The following is a 10753-nucleotide window of genomic DNA, read 5'->3' as shown; positions in this document are numbered from 1 at the left end:
TTTGAGAGAGATGGAGACAGGTGAGAGGGGAGAGGGGCAGAGAGAGACGGAAAGAGAGAATCCCAAGCAGGCTCCACGCTGTCAGGATAGAGTCTGATGTGGGGCTCGGACTCACGAAACATGAGATCATGATCTGAGCCAAAACCAAGAGTCAGATGCTCAACTGACTGAACTACCCATATGCCCTGTAAGATATTTCTATTTGATATCAAAAGCTAAGTATAAGTTGATTATACGTTACTGTTCATCAGGTTTTGCAGTCCAGCTCAGAGTATCCATCTCTCGTTTCCAGTGGACATTTTTCTAAGAAGCCAATGCCTTTGGCTATTTTACAAGGTTGACCACAAGTTTTTTGGATGTTAGGGCTTTATCACTCATCACATCCAGCCTACAAAAAATGTGGAGCATGAACTAAATGTGAAGGCTTAGTGGATTTCTTAGTTCAGATGGTATAGTGCAGTTAATTCTTTTTTTTTTAATTTTTTTTAACGTTTATTTATTTTTGGGACAGAGAGAGACAGAGCATGAACAGGGGAGGGGCAGAGAGAGAGGGAGACACAGAATCGGAAACAGGCTGCAGGCTCCGAGCCATCAGCCCAGAGCCCAACGCGGGGCTCGAACTCACAGACTGCGAGATCATGACCTGAGCTGAAGTCGGATGCCCAACCGACTGAGCCACCCAGGTGCCCCAAGTATAGTTAATTCTTATATCTTGTTGTATTTGGCGTTAGCTACCATTAAACCCAAAGCGAGAAGTTTATTTTTTTTTTAATTTTTTAAAGCTCTATTTATTTATTTTGAGAGAGACAGTGCAAGTCAGGGAGGGGCAGAGAGAGAGAGGGAGACAAAGAATCCCAAGCAGGCTCTACACTGTCAGCATGGAGCCTGACCTGGGGCTCAGACTCATGAAACCATGAGATCATGACCCGAGGTGAAACTGAGAATTGGTTGCTTAATCAACTGAGCCACTCAGGAGCCCCCCAAAGTGAGAAGGTTAAAAGAACTTCAATGAGATCACAGATTAAAGTTCTAACCTTATTTATTACGCTTTATTAACTGGACTTTGCTTTGCATATTTTAGAATAAAATTCGCTTTAGTTTTTTTTTTTTTCTTCACATAAAAACATAAACACTTGAATGCGTCCTGAAACTAAGACCCTAATGTTTTCTTTTCACACTCATGGAATTTCCTTAAAAAATAGACTAATAAACAGTCCTTGAAGAGATTAGAGACCTTCTAGTTAAAACAACCGGAAAAGAAAAATCAACAGCTCAAGTTGCCAGATAGGGCTTCCAAATAGGCTTGATGGTGTGGCATGATTATTCTCAATTTATTCCAGTCTTATCATTAACAGGTGCCAAGAAACACACACATGGCTGATGATAATTTGACATTGGTTACAGAGTTTATCCTTTTGGGACTGACAGACCGTCCTGAACTGAAAGTGGTCCTCTTTACGCCGTTCCTTCTGATCTACACCATATCTTTGGTGGGGAATCTAGGAATGCTCTTTCTAATCCAAATAACTCCCAAACTCCACACACCCATGTATCATTTCCTTAGCTGCCTGTCATTTGTTGATGCCTGTTATTCGTCAGTCTTTGCACCGAAAATGCTGCTCAACTTCTTTGTTGAACGGGAGACAATCTCATTCTCTGCATGCATCGTGCAATATTTTTTCTTTGCGTCACTCATTACCACTGAGGGTTTCTTGCTGGCGGCAATGGCTTATGACCGCTACGTGGCCATCGTGAACCCTTTACTTTATACAGTGGCGATGACTAAAATAGTTTGCTTTGTCCTGGTCATTGGGTCATGTGTAGGAGGCTTAATCAATTCGTTGACACACACAATTGGCTTGGTGAAATTGTCTTTCTGTGGGCCAAACATCATCAGTCACTTCTTCTGTGACCTTCCCCCACTGTTGAAGCTGTCGTGTTCTGACACGTCCATGAATGAACTGTTGCTTTTAATCTTTTCTGGAATTATTATCATCGTCACTTTCTTGACTGTGATGATCTCCTACATCTTCATTGTTGCCACCATCCTGAGGATCCCCTCAGCAGCAGGAAGACAAAAAGCCTTCTCTACCTGTGCTTCGCATCTAACGGCCGTGACTTTACTCTATGGCTCTGTAAGCTTTAGTTACATTCAACCAAGTTCCCAATATTCCTTAGAACAAGAGAAGGTGGTGTCTGTGCTTTATACCTTGGTGATTCCTATGTTAAACCCAATGATTTACAGCCTGAGGAATAAGGAAGTAAAGGATGCTGTGAAAAAGGCTAGAGAAATGAAATACTTCCCTTGTTAATTTCACACCCTCTGCATCCCAAAATAGCATACAAAGAGGCACTCTGGATAAGAATGTTTATACGAATTTGTTAAAGTTTTGAGCCCGCAGGAATCCTAGACTTTGTTTAATGGGAACCTATGATTTATAGCAGAAGAAAAATGGCTAGAAGAATGTAACATGTTATAAGAGATATGTCTGGCTATTGTGTAAACAAACCTAAAAACCATAGTAAGATCTAGGCTTTTTATTAGTGGACAATTGAAGACACTTTCATTCCTGCATATGGGTAGAAGTGAGTGCATACAAATAGATATACAGACACATAAACACACACAAATAGATAAATGCAAACATAAGATAAATAAGTCATAAAATATCTCTTAACTCCATCTTTCTATTAAGCACAGAAATAAGTAATAACTTTCAAAGCAAAAAGTATTGGTACTTGAATTATCCACAAACCTGGCATGTGCATTTTCTTTTCTCTCTCTTTTTTTTAATGTTTATTTATTTTTGAGTGACACAGAGAGAAAGAGAGACAGAGCATGAGCAAGGAAAGGGCAGAGAGAGAGGGAGACACAGAATCTGAAGCAAGCTCCAGGCTCGGAGCTGTCTCACAGAGCCTGATGGGGGATTTGAACTCATGGACTGTGAGATCATGACCTGAGCCCAAAGTTGGAAGCTTAACCGACTGAGCCACCCAGGAGCCCCCTGGCATCTGCATTTTCTAAAATTAGCCTGGATTATTTATAGCCAGACATTCTTCAAAACAAATGTAGATACTCAAAAATAGTAAGAAAGAAAACTTGGGGAGAACTGTGGCTCAGTCAGTTAAGCACCTGACTCAATTTGGGCTCAGGTCATGATCTCACAGGTTTGTGAGATCGACCCCCCAGTCGGGCTCCTTGCTGACAGTGCAGTGCCTGCTTGGGATTCTCTTTCTGCCCCTTCGCACTTGCCCTCTCTTTTTTTCTCTCTCTCTCTCTCAAAATAAATAAACATTAAAAAAAGAGAGAGAGAACTTGAGTTCTAGATTGCCTGTGCAATTTCACTTGTAGTCGTCACTATGAGCTATTTCCCTATCCCCAGCCTTGGTTTCCATTACTACGTATGAATCTGAACAGGAAAAAAATGCCACTGTTTTACTACTGCTCATTGTGGAAGGGTCACTAATACTCACAGAAAACTTACTCTGAAAGGTTTTACTTCCTGTTTGGAAAGAAGGTTTCCAAGGTAACTAGGGAGTCATTAAAAAATCAGACTCATTTCCCTTTTTCCGTTAAGGATTTTCCAAAATCTTCTTTAGATATTAAACAAGAAATTCCCTGAAGGTATTGTATGCAGGGGAACACCTGTGCTGTGTATTCCAGGTAGAGAAAATACGTGAAGCCAATTGTTTTCCCTTTGATTCAAATTATATGTATAAGTGCATAATGATGAAATCAGGCCCATAGATACTGATTGTTCCATAGTGACCTCTTCCCCTAAAATGCTATAAAATCTTCTATCTGGAAACAAAACAGTATTCTAGAAAATATCTTCATTTACAAATAAACTTATATTTAATTTTTTGAGATTCTTTTAAATACTTAAATAACAAGAGGCATCTAGTCTAATCAGCAAATTAAGACAGTTGAATCCTCTGTAGGTATGAATTCATGGTTTTACATGGAAAGCTAGATTAAGCTTTTATTTTTTTCCTCTCAATGACAGCAAAACTCATGAGTGAATGGCTCCAATGTTTGTGAAGTTATCAGATTGAAATGTGTAAAAAAGAAAGATAGCAAATTGACATCCTCATTGTGTTAGACATCCATGCAAAGAAATTCAGAGGAAAGGTTGCTTTTCAGAATGAAATAATAGCACCACCACCAACAAAATAAGAACATCATATAACATTGGTAGAGCCCTTTATGATTTTCCAAAATCATTGAATATATTATTTGAAATTGGGGCCCGTAATGCTACATATATGTGACATTTATACGTAAGAGGCATTCATATAAATGAAGGACAAGTTTTAGTTTTCAGAAAAAATAAAAACAAATAATAATGATAGGTAAATCTGATTTCATATCATGCTTCACAATTTTTTCAAAAGCATTCAATATCTTATACACTAGAGTATCAAACCCAAGGAACGATATACAGGCGAGATATTTAAAACTCAGAAAGACAAAACTAATCTGTTACAATACTCTCCTCATAAAATACGGGGCTGGCCAGAATGCAGAAAACAGTATATTATGTGGGTATGTGTGGGAGAGGAGTCATTCTATAGAAAAAAAAAAAACTAGGATATTTGTTTATGTTTAATATTGACCTTCAACAAAAGGTTACTGTATTATATATAGTAACTATATTATACTATAAAGTCACTGGATACTAGAATAAGGGGGGGGGGAAAGTCCATTTTTTAAATTGTGAAGCAAATGAAGGGTGTGTGGCAGATTTGTTGAACGAAGATTGGAAAACGAGTAATATATTCTAGATAATGGGTAATATACCTTACATAATGAGTAATATACTGTCTATATATACCTGAGTGATCTCTATATATGTGTGTATCAATAAATGCAACTCAGTTAAACAGATTCCAAATGTCCTTAAATGGTTGATATAGTTAGCCAATAAGAAATAAATGAGGAGTTCATGAGTGAAATATCTGATGCTATGCCATCAATTTTCCTGTAAAATATCAGGACAAATTTGAGAATGGGCACTTTCAGTTCCAGTCCCTTTACCCCATCTATAAAACTGGTTATTGCTCAACATCAACACTTGGAGAAATCAGAACTTAGCAGATGTCTATCAAACATAACTTTCCTCTCAGTTCACAGAGAATCTCTACTAAATATGTATTATTATTATTATTATTATTATTATTATTTAATTTCATGTGTGTAGGTTTGGAGTGTGCAGCTTGGAAATTGGCCTAACTCATCAAGGAAATAAGTTACTGACACTATTTGGATCAGTCATGGGTACAGTTGCACCATGGTCGGGTTTCTTATTTGTTAAGAGACCCATAAGCCAGTGTGATGAATTTATGGTTTCCAAAATCTGAGATTTGTCTTGTGCTGTGAACACAATAATTGATCCCAGCTTTGATGACAATTTTCATTTGTCTTTGGTCAAATGTGGCCTGTGAACAAATTGCAACTCCCGGAATTAAGGATACCTACGGCTCATATTGTCATCCCAACGAAACCCTAATCTGATATAGAATACCCTATTAAAATGGTCTAATGGCTATCATCTTTCTCCTATAAACTAGCTTATTCAATTTTACCAATTAAATATAACCTTTTTTTTTTTCAGTTTGAGCAAGACCTTTCTTTGTAGAGCCAATATCAACAAGTCTTCAATACATCTTATGAAGTCTTAAAATTCATAAATTCTCACTCTTTATTCTTAGGTGGCTCAGATGTTCAGTTTGTGCTAGAATACTGTCCTGAGTCTAATTTTTCTCGCACTGGAAATTTCCTATATTTTCCACTATTCTTCATGCAATATGGTTTCCAATTCCATCATTTTTATGTTCACTCCTTAGTCTGTCAATACTGAAAGTCTGTCTAGAATAAATACTAAAAGCAGCACAAAGTTTTACTTCGGGCAATCACTGTATTAAGGTACTGTTCAACCATTTCCTAAAGTGTAAACTTAGACAATTCCTTTAAGTATGCTGGGCCACGTATAATGTAAATCATATGGATCAGAATATTCAATTAAATAAAATTACACAATGATTAGAGATAATAGTTGCGAAGTGGCTGGAACATATTGGGATTTAATACATAAAAAGCATTCCAACGAGGCTCCTACTTAATATTTAGTTGCCAGAGAAAAAGAAATACACTTGTTAGTAAAATTAATTATACTATTCCCTGTGTGTTAGTCTGTTTTAACTATGTAGTCTGTTGGTCTCATTTTAAAATTGCTGCAAATTTTCACCACCTTGTTCTTATATAGCTGTTTGAATGCATTTGACCTGTATCAATGACTTATTCATTCTTATTTGCCCCCTTTCCCTTTTTTATCATATGTAAATGCCTACCATTTCACTGTGATTTACTACCTTCTATATTTTTCATTCTATCCTCCAAATAGCAGCCTGCCTAGCATTTCTAGAAATTACATTTATGTTCAACCAGTACAGTGACAAAAATGTTAAACTTGAGATAAATTCCCTCCTACACTAAAGTGCAATCTGGTGTATGAACACACACACACACACACACACACGCACGCACACACCCCTGAATTCCATCTAGTGATTGCTGATTGCTTACGCTTCTTTTGAGTTACCTTACATTGAAATATAGGATATTTTCCATAACTGCTACCAAATATAATGTATGTATATAGAAGCATATGGTCATCAACAAATTGAATTTAGCACTCTTTAAAAAACTATATACATAAAATATTCATAACTATATTATGCAAATTATAATAACAAACACCGATGGAGTTCATTTTTAATAATGAGGCTCATATAGGTAAGACACAAACTTATGTGATGACTTTCTCTAAAACTGAGAAAGGGCAAATACATGAATTGCTACAATTTGGAAAGATAGTGCTGGGACCTTGGCTTCCCCTGGTCTCTCTTTGCTCTTTTAATGAAACGTAGTATCACAGAATCATTGGGGATTCCATTCTCCAAAGACCCTGAGCCAAATATAAATGCAAGTCAGGAAACTAAAAGAAAGGGCTAAGCTTCCCCTCAACACCAGGTAGGTGTTACGTTTCTGTGTTTTAACAAAGGAATTATAAACGCCTCTCTAGTTTTCAAAAACAGCAACTCTTGACACATGCTATGAATGCAAGACAAAGAAAAACCACATGCTTCAAATCCCTTCCAATTATTGAGATAAGGGAGATAAAATTAGACCATCGCCACATCAAATGGCTCTCTTAAGTAATTAGTGGGTTAATTCCCTATTTCCTCAGGTAGCTGTGTAGCTATGTGAATTACATATAGCTATGTAAATTACAAAAGGGAATTTAAAGACATTCTTTAAAATTTAAGTTTGATTATTACAAGCTGTTGAATTGTGTTAGATCTGAGGAAGAGAGTGGTGACTTTTGGCCCTTTAACCAGAGCTAATTTTTAGATTCAATGCTTTATAGCATTAGAAAAGTGGTGTGAAAGGCAGTCCAGATGAAAATTACTGCTAATTAAATGAAAATCAAAGAAACAAACATGAAATCAGTGAGATAAGAAGAAACTCATCATCATATTAACAAATTGGTTTGCTTAGAAACAAAGTCAATGGAAGGAAAGCTATTTAAACAAAATGAAACAAACAACAAAAAAAGCAAAGATCCAAAAAATTACTTTCTTCAAAAGCCATTTGTCCCGTGTGTCAATAGTCCAGTTTCTGTTTTAGCTATTTGTTTCACTTTGACTCTACAGCAAACATTTAGGGAGTGTGCCAGTTTTAACATATTTTCTTATTTAGTTATTTCAACTACCTCCTGAGGAAGGTTCACAGAAACCAGTAGTAAAGCTAGAAACTAAGGCTGAGAAGTGAAATCACAGGTTTTGTGGCAAAAAAGAACTAGTCGTTCCTTTTCACGTCTGGCATTTCAGTAAAGTAGACATGATCAAAGCAATCTTGTCCCAAGGTTTGCAACATTTGAATTGTTACTAAATAACTTTATGTCACACTGGGAAAAGGGTAGAGATCCAAACCTATGTCTTTCTCACTTTTTATTCAACACCAGGGAAATATTCTCAAAGCCTGGATTGTGGAATACCATATCCATTACTGTTCAATGAAAATAAATTCAGCTGTCAAATTAACGTGAAGCATGCTTTATATTTACTTCTCCCCAAACTCCCCAAATATAATAGTGGACTATATATTCCTATAAATTCTGCAGTAAAGAAAACTTTCCTTTAAAAAGATTTAATCAAATATGTCCCTAATATATCTGCTATTATAATCTTATTTTTCATGTATTCTGGTGTATATGATGAAGCCCAAGATAAAATTAATTTAATAATCTTTTTCTCAATAAAAACCTACGACCTAATGTACCAAAAACATGTTCACGGTCCTTGAAATTAGACTTGTAATCTGTTGACTGCAGGGATCAAAACATATTGAAAAGTTTCTTGATTCAATCTTATGAAAAAAATCTGATATGGACTAATCCAAGCCGTTGGATAATAAATGCTCTAGGAAATCAGAAAATAGAATGGTAAGTTATTTGTTAGAACAGCAAAGAATGACTTCCTGCAACAAGGGAGTTTTAACAAAAAATAGTGTTATGATAGAAAATGTTTGATTTTTTTTTATTCTCTATGCTAGACATCCCTAATTTCTCATTTTCCATTTTTATGGACCATCTATAAATTTAATCATTATATATATATATATATATATATATATATATATATATATATATAGTATGTGCATATTATTGTGAAACATGTGTCATGTATTGCTTGTCTAAATTAAAAAGACATCATAGACAATAATTTTGTTAGATGTCTCAGAAATTGATCTGTTAATATTGAGGGGTGTTTTGTTTTGTTTTGTTTTGTTTTTTAAGGGATGTTTTTCTTACAATATGGGGTCCTTGCCTTATGTTCTAGAATATGGAATATATTGTTATCCAGGGTCCATGTCTTAAACTTTCTGTTAAACCAACATTCCCATGAAGCTTTCCAAGGGGGCTAATTTCTCCAGGGTTCTTATGATGCATAATGCCAGTTTACATCAAAGTCCCTGATGGGACTTTGATTCAACCCAAGTCTCTTATCAGGCTGACTTTTCACAGTTGTGAGAACTGAATTTCCTGTGGACTGTGATTGTTAACTAAGACCATTCAGTTTTCTAAAGATGCTAGTAGATTGAATGCATATATTCGGGTTGTTATCATTGCCCTCTTGTTCCCTCCAGGGCCCCCACTGGGGAGACACACAGATGGCCAACAGAAATGTCAGTGTGGTAACTGAATTCATCCTCCTTGGGCTGACCGATAACCCTGAACTGAATACTGTCCTTTTTGTGCTGTTTCTCTCCATTTATTTTGTCACCGTGGTGGGCAATGTTTGGATTATAGCAATAATCTGGGCTAGTGCCCAGCTCCATTCCCCCAAGTGCTTTTTCCTTTGCCAGCTGGCTTTCTTGGATTTCTGCTATTTGTCAGTCTTTATTCCTAAAATGTTGGTGAATTACCTAGCAGGACAGAAAGTCATCTCCTATCACGGTTGCCTCCTTCAGTATTCCTTTGTCAGCATGATCCTGACCACTGAATGTTTCCTGCTGGCGGCCATGGCCTATGACCGCTATGTCGCCATTTGCCGCCCGCTTCACTACAAAGGCCTCATGACCCCCACGTTTTGCATCCACTTGGTGGCTGCTTGCTACCTGCTGGGTTCTGCCAGCTCACTCACCCACCTGAGAGGCTTGCTCAGCCTGTCTTTCTGTGGGCCCAACATCATCAACCATTACTTCTGTGATATCCCACTGCTCTTTCAACTGTCCTGTTCGGACACCCAACACAACAAGATTTTACTTACCGTCCTCTCTGGAATGACATCGGTGACCACCTTCCTGATGGTGGTTGGTTCCTATGCGGGAATCCTGCTCACTGTCCTGAAGTCACCCTCCACAAGGAGCAGATATAAAGCGTTCTCCACGTGCATATCTCACCTAACAGTAGTGACTCTCTTCTACGGAACAGTGATATTTACTTATCTGGGAAGCAGTTCCAGCTACCCACCAGATAGAGCCAAAATCCTGTCCATGTTTTACACCCTTTTGCTGCCAATCCTAAATTTCCTGATATACAGTGTGAGAAGCACAGAGGCCAACGAAGCAATGAAAAGAATTATTGTGAGAAAAATATTTGCTCTCTGACTATGAATTTTTAAGAAGTGACATTTAAGGAATGTTTATTGATTCTATAGGCAGGTGCATTGTTTAATACCTGTGAGACTTGTTGGAGGAAACAAAATGGTGTTTTCAAAGTATATATTCATTATTGGCTTTTGGAAACACACAGACATATGTTATATATGTATTATGTATTATGCACATATGAACATATACATATGCAATACATTCTGTCTGGTAAGGAAGACATTTCCTCTGTCCTCTTAGGTTTACTGTTTGAGGACCTGTGAACTAAACTGACAGGCGACAGACTATCAGGTGAATAGACAAAGTTTCCTCGTATGTATGTAAGATGCACACACAAAAAAAGTGGCTTGCTCAGTAATTAGAGGTGGGGTTTATATACTTAATTTAGCAGAGGAAACGCTTCTATGGGAAGAATAAAATGGCTTTTGAGGGAAAAAATGAGAGATAAATTTTGTGATATTGTTTACCAAGGGGTAAGTGGTCTCCTCAGTCTTCTTTCTTGTCAGACAAACTCCCCCTGGGGAGAGAGCAGTTATAGGCAGCCTCACTCTCAAAATTCCTGCCTTTAATCAGATA

The 10753-nt window shown here is 37.1% G+C and overlaps 2 protein-coding genes across 2 annotated transcripts; both read left to right on the top strand.

Moving 5' to 3' along the window:
* Nucleotides 1–1303: 1303 nt before the first annotated feature.
* LOC109245210 (olfactory receptor 1052-like) lies at nt 1304–2312 on the top strand. Its single transcript, XM_019412524.2, is given in 2 exon segments — nt 1304–1368; nt 1370–2312. Coding segments are annotated over 2 exon segments (1005 nt in total). The 5' UTR covers nt 1304–1306.
* Nucleotides 2313–9126: 6814 nt separating this feature from the next.
* LOC109245211 (olfactory receptor 1052-like) lies at nt 9127–10174 on the top strand. The gene has a single exon (XM_019412526.2). It carries the CDS (start codon nt 9167–9169, stop codon nt 10172–10174), a length of 1008 nt encoding a protein of 335 aa, XP_019268071.2. The 5' UTR covers nt 9127–9166.
* Nucleotides 10175–10753: the final 579 nt, after the last annotated feature.

The sequence above is a fragment of the Panthera pardus genome, unplaced genomic scaffold, assembly GCF_024362965.1.
Source record: "Panthera pardus isolate Hobbes unplaced genomic scaffold, ASM2436296v1 HiC_scaffold_12, whole genome shotgun sequence".
Classification (NCBI taxonomy): Eukaryota; Metazoa; Chordata; class Mammalia; order Carnivora; family Felidae; genus Panthera; species Panthera pardus.
Note: the sequence above shows the minus strand (reverse complement) of the source record. Positions and strands in the feature narration are given on the sequence as shown.